We start from the raw sequence: 18145 nt of genomic DNA, 5'->3' as shown, positions 1-18145 counted from the left end.
AAATTCTTCCTGTACCCTCATACCTTCTAATTTTCACACTTTTATTTTACTACCTCTTATCTGATGTAGATATTCAGGACAAATATTTTAGGTTCCCTATGGGAATCAACATCTACATCATTTGATGGCCAAGCAGGCATTTATTTTTGGAAATGAGACATAGCTCTCTTAGTGCATTGGCACTGCTGGTGGCTTCAAATAGCCTATGCAGTGGCCTCCACGGTATGCACTAGCCTTGTGTCTTGGGTGGTGTGCTAAGTCCCAACTGACGAGCCTAACTTAGCACACGAGGGCGAAACGCAGGCAACCAAGAATGAGTTAGCTGGAAAATTTATAATGTCCAATAACGGACCATTATATAGGTATTACCTCTTATCTCCTTTAATCTTTCCATTTTCCTAGGAGTTAAATAACAGAAAGTTTGAAAAAATAAACCCTTAGGGAGTTGAATGGGGATAAAGATCCGTAAACAAAAATATTAATTCCTCCAAAACTGTTTAACGTACGAAGAAAAAATTCTGAATTGAGGTATATTTTAAATCCTAGGTGTGAGAAAAAGGAACTACACTAGAGTCCCGTTCATCCGAATGTCCGGTTAATCCAAACTGAAATATTAATTTTTTAAAAACATTCTCCTTATCGAAATGAAAGAACATATTATAGAATTAAGATTTATTTGCATTTTAATAGTCATATTTTACTAGAATAACTTGATGTAAACATAATTACACATCATAAACCATCAATCACTGGTCGTTTATCTTTACAAAGTCTGTTAGTTTCTTTTGCCATAGTGACTGGAACCTACTAAAAAATGCAGTGTTAAACCAGCATCTCATAAACTTCACATCAGCCGGCGTAGCAGTCGAGCGTTGCTCGACGTAGCGTGCGGCAAGTTCTAAGGCGGCCGCGGCATCTGAACGTGACACTAGTCGTTTGTTCATTGGGGTCTTCTTCGTCGTCACTTTGTTCCACATCACTCCAGATTCTTTCTCCACCATCGCTACAATTTCTTGGTCTGTTTGTAATTGATGACAGTCAGCTTCCATCCACTCGCTAATGTCATTTTCATTGGCTTCCTCACACCCAGGAAGTTACTGAATGATTTTCAAGGAGATTGATATTTGCAGATGCTTCCGCTGGACTCTCGATGAATGCGAGACTCTGCCACAATTTCTTCCATGTTTTCCTCATGAACTGTTCACTGACACCCTCCCACGTAAAAGAATTCCTGCGGGAGAAAATCCTGGTACCTAGGCGTCTCCGGAAATCGTAAAAATAGTTAGCGGGACATAAAAACAATAACATCATTATTAGAAAATATTTTCCGGTTAATCCAAAAATTTTGTAATCCGAACAGGCTCCGATCCCAATTAGTTCGGATAAACGAGACTCTACTGTATTTTAAAACATTCCACCCCTAAGGGGTTAAATGAGGTTAGTTCTGGAAGCAAAATTAACCATCCCTCCAAAACTGTTGGACGTACGAAGTTGTAATTTTATAAGAAGGTTGTTATTTGCCCTGGGTGTCATGCATCATATACATTAAAATATTTCTCCCCTAAGAGGTTTAGATGGGGACTGACTCTGAAAATCACATTTATTCTTTCTAAACCATTTCACGTACAAACTTAAAATTTTACACAAAGGTTGGTCTTCCATATCCTACAGGTTAAACTAAAAAAATATTTTTAAAACATTTCACTCCTAAATAAAACCTTCATTCCTCCATTACTATGCAACGTACGAAGTCAAAATTTCGCACATTTGTCGCTTCTACGTCCTACAGGTTAAATAAAGTATGGTTTTAAAACATTCCAATTCTATGAGGTTCAAATGAGTGTCAAATCCAAAAATAATCATTCCTACATAACCAACTGATGTATGAACTAAGGGTATATTTTACAGGCTCAGCCAACAATGGACTCCCCAAAATGTAAAAACTGAATGATAACGTTCATTTTAAACCATCGCAAAGCCTCGTGCTAGTTGGTATTAGACAAAAAACAAGATTAAATTGTGTGGTAGGAATTATTTGAAAAGATACAGGACCTGAATCTTATCTTTTGCTTCCACGTAGGCCTATGATTCTCAATCTCTTTATTTCCTACAATAACTTCTGTGTTTCGTTAAATATTTAATTAACCTCTTCAGTGGCACGCCCGAGAAATTCTCGGGTGGCGCATGCTTGCCCATAACGTCACCGCCCGAGAAATTCTCATTTAGCACCAGTGTTCATTTTGCGATCGCCCAATAATTTATCGGGTGCTAAAACCTCTTCGGAAAATGTTTACAAGCACTCTCAACAGGTGGCGGGAGGGTTTCCAGCTGTTCCAGCCTAAAGACAAAATAAGGAACTGCATCGAAGATGAATCTCTAAGTGACAGTAGTATTTCTGATATTAGTGATAATGATTGTATTGATTCTTCGGATGATTATCTTCCTAGTATTTCTGGTGAAATCGAAGAAGATATTACGTCAGAGGCTAAGGTGATGGTAGGAGATGTTGAACATACATTCGTGTGAAATAGTGTAAGGCTGGGGATAGTGTGTGACTTAATATAATTCCATTTAGGGAAATCCTAGTGTGAGGGTAGGATTATTACCAGCAGTGAGTGCGATTGACTGTTCTGAACCCTTTCTAACGAATGAAGTTGTAAATTTGATGGTGACCAAAACAAATTTGTAAGCTAAAAGTGCATTGAAAACCTTGTAAATAAATCTCCGCATATAAGGGGTACAGTTTTGGAAAGAAACAAACTCTTATGAAATTCGGCAATTTATTTTATTAGTGTTGTTGATGGGAATAATACAAAAGCTTGAAATAAAAAGGTATTGGTCACAGGACAGTATTCTCAAAACACCAATATTTTATGAAACCATGTCACAGGCTTGCTGCAAAAAAAGTATAGAGTGTAAAGTTAATAATTATTAACATTGGGTAATATTTGAATATGTTCCCCTAATAATTGTTACTCATTCCTTGCTTCCTAAAATAAATAACTTCCTCTGAAATAAACCTCACCTTTTTGGCACAACAGGTCTGCCAGAACCTGCCACTGAAGGGGTTAATTTCCAAATTTCTTTACATTTGTAGATTTCAGTCCTAATTCTTTTCTTGGCTACAACTTCCACATTACAGCCTAATAAGAGTCTGTGGACTCTAAAAAGATATGGCCCTAAACAAACCATAACACCAGGGAACAGGTATACATCCGTGCAGAATTTCACTATACTTTCAGTAACCTTATTGCCAATGCAATAAAAATATAACTACATCTTCCGCATAACAATATCGTAGTTAAAATTCATTGGTAGTATGCAATAAAATGTTTAACTTCCATCTATGTACAGTATCTGGCACCGTAGTCTTCTTTTCCTACAGCTTTTTCCCACACCTGTGGGGTCACGGGTGCGAATTGCGTTGCACAGGTAGATTTGGCCCTGTTTTATGGGTGGATGCCGTTCCTGACACCAACCCTACATGGAGGGATATAATCACTATTGTTTCTGTGGTGGTTGGTAGTGTGGTATGTTGTCTGAATATGATGAGGAGAGTGTTGGGATGGACACATACACCCAGTCCCCGAGCCAGAAGTATTACACCAAAGCGATTAAAATCCCCGACCCGACCGGGAATCGAACCCGGGACTCTCTGAACCGAAGGCCAGTACGTTGACCATTCAGCCAACGAGTCAGACTTATCTGACATCGTAGTACAGGCGCTAAATAGTAATAAACATTATGACTCTAAGCCTTTAACAAGGAAAAAGAGCTTTGCTCTAATAGTACTGATTTTGGTTACTTTAGATTATTATTATTATTATTATTATTATTATTATTATTAATAATAATAATAATCTCTGCAAGAGAGCTGTAATCGTAATCTAGTTTGAAGATATGTATCCAGGAAAGTAAGGTCTGCAATAATTGACTACAAATTAATATGACAACTGACAAGGAAATAGTTCACAATTTTAGCAACCCTCAATGGTTTTATATCTGACCAAAATATTCCCAAGGTAATCTTCAAATAAGGTAATAGATCCAGATAAGATTAGAAAGGCCTCTTATATCATTAGTGTAAACATATGTATGATACAATGCTTCCATGACCAACCCCCCTCCCTCTCACTCTCTCTCTCACTTCCTATCTGCTTCCTTCTCCACAGAACAACAGCAGAGATCAACCAGGATATAAAACTTGGAACTGAACATTTCAGTTTTATTTCTGAATATCAAGGTCTTTTTTCTTTTCTCCCCTACTGGCTTCACGTTGCACCAACACAGATAGGTCTTATGGCAATAATACGATAGGAAAGGCCTAGGAGTTGGAAGGAAGCGGCCATTGCCTTAAGGTACAGCCCTAGCATATGCCTGGTGTGAAAATGGGAAACCATGGACAACCATCTTCAGGGCTGCCGAGAGTGGGTTTCGAATCCACTATCTGCCGGATGCAAGCTCACAGCCGCGCGCCCCTACAAGGTTAATTTAAGAGAACAGTAGATCACTATTAATGCAACACTTTCACTTTGCTGTTAAGGCATACTTCAGTACAAAAAACTTACCTTCTTCATATATTCGGTTACAGGATTTTGACGTAGGAACTCTGTGCTTTCTCGTGTGTAAAACCTTTCTGTGTCTTCAAGAAAAACGTTCTCGAAAGAATCTTTGTACACCGATAAGTTCTGGCCTTTAGCACCAGGATCCTCCTCATTTAAACCTACATAGAAAGGGACAAATCAGAACATCACTAATTAAGTAGCATTAAGAGTAAGTAGGGGATTAGGAAGGGATGAAATTGTTTAACAAGAAAGACATCCAAAGCCTGTGTACTGTACTGGAATGAAAACAGAAAAGTGTGGAATATTTAAAAAAAGAGGACAGGCAATACAATTTTATTTATTGCTATGCAAGCAGCAATTAAGCTAATTTTGTCAAAAATGTTAATCCCTGAATATTTACCTCTATACTTTCAGATAACTTACCAGTCCAGAAATGTACATGTTCCTGCTCCTTTTTAGTAGACAAGTCAATTGTTCATTAAGTTGGCAAAATTTTGCCAAAATATTTCATTTTTTCCATAAAAAAACAAAGGATTTCAATTTTCATTACTTATCTTAAGCTTCTTCCCCTGTGAACCATGTGACCTTGCCGCGGTGGGGAGGCTTGCATGTTCCAATAAAGCAGGTAGCCGAATCGTAGGTGCAACCATATCGGATGGGTATATGCTGGGAGACCAGACTAACAAATGGTTCATAGAAACGGGGGTAGCAGCCTTTCGGAAGTTGCAAGGGCGGCAGTCTACATGATTGACTGATATGGTCTTGAAATATTACTTAACATGGCTTAGCTATGTTGATACTGCTACACGGCTGAAAGCAACGGGAAACTACAGCCGTAACTAACTCCCAAGGACATGCAACTCCCCCTGCATGAATGATGTATTGATGATGGCTTCCTACTAGGTAAAATATTCCGGAGGTCACCCATGCGGATCTCCGGGTGGGAACTACACGAGAGGGGGAAATCATCAGGAAGATAGATACTGACATTCTGCGAGTCACAGCGTGGAAATTAGAAGTTTGAATCATTGTGGTAAGTTAGAGAATCTGAAAAGGGATGAAGAGGGAGATGGATAGACTAAAGTTAGATATATGTGGTATAAGTGAAGTACGTTGGCAGGAAGAACAGGATTTTTGGTCAGGCGACTACAATTTCATCAACACAAAATCAAACAGAGGAAATGCAGGTTTAGTAACGAATAAGAAAATAGGGGACCGGGTAAGCTACTACGACCAGCATATTGAAAGGATTATTGTGGTCAAGGTAGACACTAAGCCAATGCCCACCACAATAGTGCAGGTCTATATGCTTACTAGTTCAGCAGATGATGAAGAAATTGAAAGAATATACGGAGATAGAAGATTTAATACAATATGTAAAAGATGACGAGAATCTAATTGTGATGGGAGACTGGAATGCAGTCGTAGGCCAAGGAAGAGAAGGTAACGTAGTAGGAGAATTCGGATTGGGACAAAGGAATGAAAGAGGAAGCCAGCTGGTTGAATTCTGCACCGACCATAATTTAGTCCTTGCTATCACTTGGTTCAAACACCACAAATGACAGCTGTATTCATGGACGAGACCTGGAGACACTGGAATGTATCAAATAGACTTCATTATGATTAGGCAGAGATTCAGAAACCAGGTGTTGGATTGCAAGACTTTCCCAGGAACAGATGTGGACTCTGACCACAACCTGTTGGTCATGAAATGCCATCTGAAATTGAAGTTGAAGAAAGGAAGGAATGCCAGGAGATGGGATCTAGACAAGTTGAAAGAAAAGAGTGGGAGGGATTGTTTCGAGTAACATGTAACACAAGGACTAAACGAAAAGGCTAAAGAAAACATGGTAGAGGAAGAAGGGACAGTAATGAAGAAGGAGAACAGTAAGGCTGCTGAAGGAGAATTAGGAAGAAAGGAAAGATCAATTAAAAAACAAAGGATAACTCAAGAGATACTAGACCTGATTGACGAACGACGAAAGTACAAGTATGCAAAAAATAAGGAGGGCAGAAAAGAATACAGGCGAATAAAGAATAAAGCAGATAGAAAGTGCAAGACAGCTAAGGAAGAAAGCCTGAAAGAGAAGTGCAAGGATATTAAAGGTTGTATGATCCTAGGAAAGGTAGATGCTGCATACAGGAAAATCAAGGAAACCTTCGGAGAAAGGAAAACTAAGTGTATGAATAATAAAAGCTCAGATGGAAAATCACTTCTAGGGAAAGAAGACAAGTCAGAAAGATGGCAGGATCATATCCAACAGTTGCATCAAGGTAAAAAAAAGTAGATGATAGGGTTCTGGAACAAGAAGAGGATGTTGATGCTGATGACATGGGAGACCCAATTTTGAGGTCAGAATTCAACAGAGCTTTGAGAGACCTAAGTAGGAACAAGGCACCGAGAATTAATAACTTACCCTCGGAATTACTGACTGCATTAGGAGAAACGAGCATGGAGAGGTTATTCCGTTTAGTGTGTAAGATGTATGATACAGAAGTGCCATCCGATTTTTGACAGAACGTAGTTAATACATATTCCCAAGAAAGCCGGTGCTGACAAGTGTGAAAACTACCGCAACATTAGTTCAGTATCTCACACCTGCAAAATTTTAACACGTATTATTTACAGAAGAATGGAAAGACAAGTTGGAACTGAGTTGGGAGAAGATCAATTTGGCTTCAGAAGAAATGTGACAACACATAAAGCAATCCTGACTTTACGTCTGATCTTAGAGGATCGAATTAAGAAAGACAAGCCCATGTACATGGTTTTCGTAGATCTAGAAAAGGCATTCGATAATGTTGATTGGACCAAGCTGTTCGAGATTCTGAAGGTGATCGGGATCTGATACCGAGAAAGGAGAATTATCTACAATGTATACAAAAATCAGTCTGCAGTGATAAGAATCGAGGGCTTTGAAAAAGAAGCAGCAATCCAGAAAGGAGTGAGGCAAGGCTGCAGTTTGTCCCCTCTCCTTTTTGATGTTTAAATAGAACAGGCAATAAAGGAAATTAAAGAGGAATTTGGAAAGGGAATCGAAGTCCAAGAAGAGAAAATCAAATCCCTGAGATTTGCCGATGATATTGTTATTTTATCTGACTCTGCAAAAGATCTGGAGAAACTGCTGAATGGTATGAATGATATGGACTGTCTTGGAGAAGAAATACAAGATGAAAAACAAAAGTAATGGAGTGCGGTCGAACAAAGTCAGGTGATACAGGAAATACTAGATTAGGTAATGAAGTCTTAAAGGAAGTACATGAATACTGTTACTTGGGTGGTAAAGTAACTAACGATGGTAGAAGTAAGGAGGACATAAAATGCAGACTAGCACAAGCAAGGAAGGCCTTCCTTAAAAAAAAGAAATTTGTTCACCTCGAGCATTGATGTTTTTGAAGACTTTTGTCTGGAATGTGGCATTGTATAGAAGTGAAACATGGATGATAACTAGATCAGAGAGAAAGGGAATACAAGCTTTTGAAATGGGGTGTTATAGAAGAATGCTGAAGGTAGGATGGGTAGATAGAATCACGAATGAAGAGATACTGAATCGAATTGGTGAGAGGAGACTGATTTGGTTAAATTTGACTAGAAGAAGAGATAGAATGATAAGGCACATCTTAAGACACCCAGGACTTGTACAGTTGGTTTTTGAGGGGAGTGTAGGTGGTAAGAACGGTGGGGGTAGATCAAGATACGAATATCTTAGAAGTGAAGCTTCCACGGTGTATAGAATTTAGTTTATTTTTCTGGGCTGATCTGTATCGTTTTCTGTACATTACGTACAGTTTGCAGACGTTTCGAACACACTGCAGTATTCTTTGTCAAAGTGACTGAAATACCCCTACTCGATCCGAAGTAATCAGTCTCCCTGCCTGGGAGTAAAGAAAACAACAACACGGTTCAACCCGGAAAAAGAACTAAATAAAGATACGAATATGACAAACAGATTAGAGCAGATGTAGGATAAAGTAGTTATGAAGAAATGAAAAGGTTAGCACAGGATAGGGTGGCATGGAGAGCTGTATCAAACCAGTCTATGGATTGATGATTCAAACAACAACATATTAAGCTTGTTATATTCCTCTTCAGTGTTTTTATCGTCCTCCAGCAATTATATTCACTTAGTACTCTCCATTTCTTGTATTTATCCAGTTTTCTCCTTATCCTACAATTCCCACTTCAAGAAAGGAGAAATTTCTTGATGGATTGTGGATGCCTGCCACTCTCCCGAAGCAGGGAAGCTGTAATAAGCTGTCCTTCATGAAGTTGGCTATGCATGAAGTTTGTCCCAAGGTTTGCATGTTTGTTCTTGTCTCTCTTCTCTTGTTCCCTCTGTCCACAATGAACTGTATTGCTCTTCACTGTGTGGGTGATCCCATGTTCTATCCTAGCCTAAGATCTTCAATGACATAAATATAAACTTACATGTTCCAATTAATTTCTTTCAGCCTGAATCTAGATTTTTTTTGCCAGAGGTTTAACGTCGCACTAACACACTGAAGGTTTTTGGCAACAAAGATTGGAAAGGTAACAGCCTAGGCCTTGACTGAGGTACAGCACAAGCATTTGCCTGGAGTGAAAATGGGAAACCATGGAAAACCATATTCAGGGCTGCCAACAATGGGATTCAAATCCATCATCTCTCGAATGCAGGCTCATAGCTAACCAACCTTAATCACACTGTCAACTCGCTCATTGAATCTAGATACAGCATACTATGCCAATAGAATAGAAAGGAGCGTAACAAATGAGCATTGAAATGTGAATAGTAAATTATGTATGACAGATCTATGGACATTACTTAATGGCATATTTTTCAGGTATAATCTGTTATTTAATGTTTTCATTCCAGGTATTTATTTTATCCTGAATTAGTTTATGACAACTTCACAGTTATGGATTACTTAAACAACACAATTAAATCTAAAATCAGAAGCAAATTAACATCAAAGTAATTTCATTTGTGAAGTGAGACACTGATGAAAATCTGCAACTTTCTTCAAAAAAATCTTAGAATGTGGATGTGATTCATGACAACAGTTTCAATATAAGTATAATCCTGATTTTACATGACCTTGGATTAAGCGTAAACCCGCATTTAACGGAACAAATTTTAAGTCCCGAAAATTATTCCATAAGAGCAATGCAATTTTAAATTAGATTTAACATAATTCAGCTACTTAAATAATGCATTGTATTCAGAGAGATCCAAAACAAATCTAAGCGACAAACTGGAAACAATTATCGATAAACTGAAAAACACTGCAGAAGAATTTGCTCCTATTAGAAGGAGAAAGAAACGCCTGGTGGAATGAGGAACGTGATATGGCAATTCAGAAAAGGCACAAGCATGGCTAAATGACCAACAAAAAAAACTGAAAAATCTGGAGAAGAACTAACCATTGCTAGAAGACAAGCGGCCAAAGAAATTGGAAGAATCAAAAGAGACTATCAAAAAGAAAACCTGAACATCATAGATGAGTCGTTCAAACAACACAAGACAAGGGACTATTACAGAACATACAGACAATATCAATCAAAGTATACTCCACCCACACTCATGATGAAAAATAAACAGGGGAAACTAGCACACAATAATCAAGAGAATGCCAAAATTCTAGCTGAATCACTTCAAAGAATTACTAAATGCTGAGAAACCAAAAGAACACTTAGAATTTGATCCTTATCCAAAAAATAAAACACGTCTAGAAAAGGTTATACCACCAGATTTCAATGAAGTAATCAAAGCGATTGGTTGGCTCAAGAACTACAAGGCAGCAGGAGAGAATCAAGTGGCTGCAGAGCTGTGGAAGAATGCAAATAAACACTTCAAAACCTCCACAAACACTTCATAGACATCTGGAATTCTGAAAAACTGCCTGAAGAATTGAACACAGCTACAATTCATCCCATACACAAAAAGGGTGATAGATTGGATCCAAATAATTACCAGGGGATTTTTTTACTTCATGTCACATGTTAAGATCCTGTCTAGAATTATCCTGACAAGAATTCAGGAACAACTCGACCGAGAACTTGGAGAATATCAAGGGAGGATTTAGACCTGGAAGAAGTTGTCCAGATCAAATAATCAGACTTAAGTGGATCATGAAACATCAAAGAGTGAGAAATTTTGACAGGGTGATGGTCTCTCACCATTACCATTTAACTGCACACTGGAAAAATCATGCGAAAGTGGATGAAGAAATGCCAACCAAACATCAAGATAGGCAAAAATATCAAACTCAAATGTCTGGCATTTGCAGATGACCTTGCGCTGCTTGCAAATAGTGTGGAAGAGGCTAAACACCAAATTGAAGAACTTGAAAAGATAGCAGCAAAAGTCAGACTACAAATCTCATTTGAAAAGACGGAAATGATGCCATCCTTCAAGGTTGAAACACTATCACACTGAATTGCGCGATCACTTTCTTCCTGAATTAAATTATTTAGGGCAGAAAACCTATATCTGATGTTTGTTTCCGGATATTCAGCTGTAGATTTCTTCTTAGCCGGCCAACCATGAACTACTAGACACCACGTGCTCGAGTTTGTTACTAGTACCGGTGATCGCAGTCTTTCTTTTCATTCTTGATTTTCTACTTAAGAGCCTCGTTGTCCTTTTGTAGAATGTTTATCATTTTTTATGCACTTTTGTATTTCTCATTATTTATTTTCGGTGCTTCACCGTCAACCCATCGCCAACTACAACATTCCGAACACACTGCTCACAAATACATTCAAAATTTTCATTAGTTTTTACGTCTCTAAGGCAATTTCCGCACTTATAATGCCATCATCGATCACATGAATCACACAACATTCCATTTTTCACTGATCTTAGACATTTTCTGCATTTTTCGTCACATTTTACGATTAATTTACTTGGAGGATAAAAAACTACGTTGTCATTACTGCGCGCCATCTTATTAAAAAAAAAAAACTAGTAAATATGGTAATTTCACCCACATTATTGACCTCCTCCCTGTGAACTCAGTTGTTTGCAACGTCACCAGGAAGATTTCCTTTATACTGAGAAGATTTTCAAAATAATCCTTCACCTGTCCAGTAGTTCCCCGGAATCTATTATGAGTTCACCTGATTTACCTAAAACATTATTAACTTCCTCTTTCCCTGCCTTCCTAAGATTCCTTACTACTGTCCAGAAAGGTTTCCCTCCTGCTTGACCTAGCCTTTCCAGGTTATCATCAAAATCATCTCATTACTTTTTCTTGGATCAACAACTATCTGTTTCGCTCTGTTTTTTTTCTCTACGTGCAATTCCCTATCTGCATTAGTCCTTGTTTGGAGCCATATCTGATACGCCTTCATTTCACGTTTACAACCTGCTGTTTGCTTTTCCCACCTTTACACACAGTTGTTCCTAGATATTCCCATGTTGTTTCTACTACAGCATCATTGTATGCCACAGATTCTCTTTCTACATCCTGAACCTGATTACTGTCTACTGTTTGGAATTTTTTACTAATCATATCCATGTACTTCTGTCTTATTTACCCATTATGAATATTTTCTACCCTTATTCATCCACAGGAAGATTTTGCATTCTCTATCTTACGCGTAGTGATACTTAGTTCAAAACTGGTAAATTGTCATCACAATTAAGTAAAATGGGGCTAAGATTTGTTTGGACCACTTCAAAAAAGAGATGTACATTGATATAAAACTTGAGCCTGCTGTCTTGGTAATATTTTTATTATAGACTCTGATCTCTAAGAATTTGATCAATATACAGTAGAACCCCTATTTAACGTTTTTACAGGGACCTGATATTTTTAACTTTAAATCAAGGTTTCAGTAGAAAGCATGTTCACCTGCATTAACCTAAATTGTACTATTGTACATTATTCACACCAAGACAGCAATAAAACAAGGAGATATCCACCCTAAACTACACTGTAGTTACACCTTTGTACGGTTTGTGCTGAAGATTACTCTCATGTTAAACTGCCCCTCGTATGTAAGCAAGAGACCTGTATTGCACTATGACTAGCTTTGGCTCAGATTGTTCTTAGAAAATAAATTTAATCAAATAAATAAATGTTGGGTATGCCCTAACAAATTTTTCCTTTGCACTATTATCAGATGACAGACATATGCTACTTGCTGAACCCAAATGAATAATTGCTGAAGGCACATACATAAGGAAATGTGGTTGTCAGATGAAGGATCACTATCTCATATATGCATCTTCATTGTAAACTGTTACGCCTTTTAGCATTCAGTCTGCAAGTTTCTGTGAATTAACTAAGTACAGTAAAACCTCATTAATTAAAAGTCGTTGGGACTCAAAAATCGGACTTCGAATTACGTGATTTTGAATTAACTGCCAATTCGCAATTCAGAAGTACCAACCCTTGCTGCATTACAAAATATTCTATGGCCCGTTACTGCATGCAGTTAACCTTGATTCACAGTTTATACCCTTCAAATGCCACGAAAAAAAGAACTATTTCCAAAATGTATCCAAGAAGGTGCATTTACAGTGTTCAAGTAATGCAATCGTATATCTCACTAGCAAACATAACCTCACGCAACGAAAGGGGGGGGGGGGGGAAAGCATGATTCAAAGATGAGGAGAAATCTATGCTGGCTCCCATGTGCAAGTACTTTATTAATCGAATTAGTATACTGTATGCATTTTTGATGCCTTGTATTTACAAAGGAAGTACCCGATGCCCTTAAAATCGAACTCTTCTACGACTATCTTTGTACGATTTCCCGCCATGGCACTTCTCTCGTACTTCAGAAATGTAAACACTTGCCGCGTCACAAAGTATTCTAAGACCCATTAATACATGCAATCACGTTGATTCACAGTTTAAACCTTTCAAATCCCATGGAAAAAACTATTTCCGAAATGTACCCAACAAGGTGCATTTACAATGTTCAAATAATAATATATTTAATGCAGCCAAATAGCCATAACAGAGAATATAGGAATACAATAATGCACTTGGATAAATCCCTGACAAACTAACCTCACGCAACGAAAGAAAAAAAATCACACAATTCAAAGACGAGGATAAATTATGCCGGTCACCCTGTGCAAATGCATTATTTTTTGGATTTCTGTACTGTTTGCATTTTTAGATGCTTTGTACTGGCATGGAAGTGCCCGACGCCCTTAAAACGTTTTGGTTTATCGAACTTTCCTATGACGAGGGGATAAAGTATCTCGCTTCCATCCCGTGTGCATTGCAACGCACTACTATGACCCATTTAAAACCATAAGACCGTTTGGGCTTGCATTAAAATAAAGCAATGCAGTTTCACCGACAATGACAATATTGTTCGGTGCCTACGAATTTATTATAGGAGCTAAGTTTTTTTTGTCAACTGTCGGCATCGCCAGTGTTCGCGGATTCTGTTTTACTGCACACTGCCTGTTGCGTGATATTACGACGTTCCTTAAAAGGTTGAATACAAAAGAATTCAGATTTCATTCAACTTAGCAATCATGAAGCGCACTGTAGACCCACCGGAGTGAGTGTAAGAGGGGAAAGCTACCCTTCCCCGTCCCGGAACGCGCGTTCTATTATGACGCGGAGCAGCTAAATTTCGAGTTGAAATTACTCTGTAACATACTATTGTTTTAAAATGTAAAGGCAGTTTCAAATTAAAAGTCTGAATTTCGGTAACGGGGCCGACATTATACTTTGAATTATGAATTATCCGTATTTCGAATTAAACAATTTAAATAACATGCAAAACTGTATCTCATGTTTCCGGGAATGAGAGCTTCTTCGAATTAGGCGGGATTTTGAATGAACCGATTTCGAATTATCAAGGTTCTACTGCACTTCTTCCATAATCCTCTATTTGTAACCAGCTCTGTAGCTTCTTTTACAGTGACCTGCAAAATTTATGGATAACTTGAATTTTTAAATAAAAAAGCATATTAAATTGTGAAACATTTGTTTTATAACTTATACACCATACCTGCCAACTTTCAAAAAAGAGAAATCCGGAAGATCCTTAAGCGGAAATTTAACTACACACGCATGCGTAACAGTCTTGAGACATAATGAAAAAGGATGGCGGGGGGGATATTATAAACAATACTAATACAAGTCAAATACAGTAGAACCTCGATGCATCATTCCCGGAACTGTCGTTTCCCCGTATTCATCGTTGAATTTATTCGGTCCCAAAAAATGTTCCATATAAACCAATGTTAAATTTCCCCGCATCTATCATTTCTCGAACTATTGTTTTATCGCATCAATCGTCGAAAAATTGTTTGTCCTTAGTCACAATTTTCCTGCATTAATCGATCATACATAAGAAAAATATACGCAACAGTTTTTTTTTAATTTAGAGGGACGGCTCAATACTCTTAGCATGTAATAGCGGCAACCTGTTACGTAAGGATGTACGAGCGATTCGGAGTTGCTAGTCTTGAACAACAAGGATCTTGTAGGTTGGAGTGCTGTGCGCAGGTTATTCACGCGCAACCTCACTACGAGCCTCCTGGTGCCAACGCTTCTCCTCGGCCCACTAACCGACTCCTAGAAGTATTCTTATTTACAAGAATTAAAACATAGACAGCGTAAAATTCAAATTTGCCACCATTTTCGGTGTTGGTATAGGCTGGTTATGGCCGCCAACTTCAATGGGAAAAAAAAAAAAAAAAAAAAAAAAAGAGCTCAGTGTGCCAGATACGTTTTCAGTCTCACAGGGTGATTAATCCCGTCGTACCTAGTGGAGTCTGTGGGATGCAAGAGGCATGTTGACCGCTTTGTTGCCCTCTACCCAATAGTTTGTTACAAGCCGGACCTAACCAAGCCAGACCAATAATCTTTTCTCATAGCCTAGTCTCGTAACTAGTTACTAAGTTGGGAGCTTCGCACAAGCCCCTGTGACATCGTTCGAGACATGCCGCGTTGAATTTCTAACCTCTGTGACATTGTCTGAGCTGAGCTGCGGCAGCCGCGCCATGTTGCGTATCTAACCTATCGTTTGCAAAGGGTCTACGGAATCTTTTCCTAAATACAGGTTATCGCCGTAATATCCACAAATATCTTCAATTTGCAATAACAGAACTGAACTTAATGTTTTCAATTGAAGACATGCTCGCAAAAACAGTCTAACCCACAAAATTAAATAAAGTGAGTTAGGTGTTGCTATCTATTGAGTAACATGAATAGTAACTATTCCTACATGCACTAATATCAGCAGGGATCATTTAGAGGAAATAGAATGAGTGAAAATTTTGAGTGTTTAACCTCTGTGCCTTTGTGCAAATATGGGCTAACCCCTATACACCAGAAATTACAGGCTTAGCACTAATATTGTGGTGTAGTGTGGTGGTGAATCGATGATTGAAACAACTAAGTTGCCGAGAGCGGCTAACATTATGAACATTACATAAGAATTTTAATGTAACATCATTTTAAAAAATCATTACTGAGAATACGATGTCTCTGATGATATGTGAATATGTATAGTACGCAAACATTTTCTTGAGCCCTAGTTCCCATTATGCACTATGGAGTTCAGGGCTCAAGAAAAGATTCGCGTATTATACCTACCCCAGAATGTTCATTGCATCAATGTTGGTGACGACGGCTACTGCTTGTAAATAACAAACATGGAGGACACAGAGTGAATTTGCTGAGCGAGCTGAAGAAATGTGCGGAAATTATCGTAAAACGAAAAGTAGTCCTGCAAAATGGTGTCAGGAAATTCAGAAAAAGGAAAGGAATAGTGGTGAGGAATACTGTATGTTAATTACAAAGGTGTTGTAATAGAAAAGAAGAGTATTGGTGCAAACTGCTGTTCTTCGCGTAAGTGTTTTGAAAAGGTTACAGAAGATTATCGTGAGACTTTTTCTCAATTTCTGGAATATGGGTGACCATGACTTACAAAATGCATACATTTCAGGTTGTGTAGAGATTTGCGCAGTGAAACAAAGATATGTAAATGATTCTAGTAGCAGTAGATGACAATGTTCATGTGTTTTCAAGGTTATGGTAGATGCAAAACAGGCTGGAATCTGTAAAAAGGCCCTATTGTCTATACAGTAAAACCTCGTTAATTCGAAGTCGTTGGGACTCAAAAATCGGACTTCGAATTACGTGATTTCGAATTAACCGCCAATCCGCAATTCAGAAGTACCAACCTTTGCCGCGTTATAAAATATTCTAAGGCCCGTTACTGCATGCATTTAACCTTGATTCACAGTTTATACCTTTCAAATGCCATGAAAAAAGAACTATTTCCAAAATGTATCCAAGAAGGTGCATTTACAGTATTCAAATACTACACTCAGATATCTCACTGGTAAACCTCACGCAACGAAAGAAAGAAAAAAAAATACGATTCGAAGACGAGGAGAAATCTATGCACGCTTCCATGTGCAAGTGCTTTATTGATTGGATTACTATACTGTATGCATTTTAGATGCCTTGTATTTACACAGAAAGTACCCGATGCCCTTAAAATCGAACTTTCCTATGACTCTATCCTTATACGATTTCCCGCCGTGGCACTTCTCTCGTACTTCAGAAATGTAAACACTTGCCGCGTCACGAAGTATTCTAAGACCCATTAATACATGCAATCACCTCGATTCACAGTTCAAACCTTTCTAATGCCATGGAAAAAACTATTTCCGAAATCTATCCAACAAGGTGCATTTACAATGTTCAAATAATGCACTTGGATAAATCACTGACAAACATAACCTCACGCAACGAAAGAAAAAAAAATCGCACAATCCAAAGACGAGGATAAATTATGCCGGTTCCCCTGTGCAAATGCATTATTTTTTGGTTTTCTTTACTGTTTGCATTTTTATTATACATGCTTTGTACTGGCATGGGAAGTGCCCGACGCTCTTAAAACATTGTGGCTTATCGACGTTTCCTATGACGAGGGGATAAAGTATCTCGCTTCCATGTGCATTGCAACGCACTACTATGACCCCCATCCCTCACACTACGATTTCCCGGCTGGCAATTTCTCCTTTAAAACCATATGACCGTTTGGGCTCGCATTAAAATAAAACAATGCAGTTTCACCGGCAATGTCAATTTTGTTTGGTGCCTTCGAATTTATTATATTTGCCACGTTTTTTCGTCAACTGTCGGCATCGCCAGTGTTCGCGGATTCTGTTTTCCCGCACACTGTATGTTGCGTGATATTACGGCGTTCCTTAAAAGATTGAACACAAAATAATTCCGATTTCATTCAACTTAGCAATCATGAAGCGCACTGTAGACCCACCGAAGTGAGTAAGTGCGGAAAGCTACCCCTCCACGTTCCGGAACGCGCGTTCTATTATGACGCGGAGCGGATACATTTCGAGTTGAAATTACTCTGTAACATACTATTGTTTTAAAATGTAAAGGCAGTTTCGAATTAAAAGTCTGAATTTCGGTAATGGGGCCGACATTGTACTTCGAATTACGAATTATCCGTATTTCGAATTAAACAATTGAAATAACATGCAAAACTCTATCTCATGTTTCCGGGAATGAGAGTTTCTTCGAATTAGGCGGGATTTTGAATTAACCGATTTCGAATTATCGAGGTTCTACTGTATTTGGAT

At 38.2% G+C, this 18145-nt stretch overlaps 1 protein-coding gene across 3 annotated transcripts in view; it reads right to left on the bottom strand.

Annotated features, from left to right (window-relative positions):
* Cul1 (cullin 1) overlaps nt 1–18145 on the bottom strand; it is a 294055-nt gene that overhangs the window by 174321 nt on the left and 101589 nt on the right. For all 3 annotated transcript variants that reach the window (XM_067147140.2, XM_067147139.2, XM_067147138.2), the window contains one exon: nt 4569–4723. In XM_067147140.2, the coding sequence (XP_067003241.1) occupies nt 4569–4723 (155 nt within the window). The remainder of the gene's footprint in view (nt 1–4568; nt 4724–18145) is intronic.

The sequence above is a fragment of the Anabrus simplex genome, chromosome 5 (assembly GCF_040414725.1).
Source record: "Anabrus simplex isolate iqAnaSimp1 chromosome 5, ASM4041472v1, whole genome shotgun sequence".
NCBI classification, from domain to species: Eukaryota; Metazoa; Arthropoda; class Insecta; order Orthoptera; family Tettigoniidae; genus Anabrus; species Anabrus simplex.
This window is presented reverse-complemented; position numbering and strand designations above follow the sequence as displayed.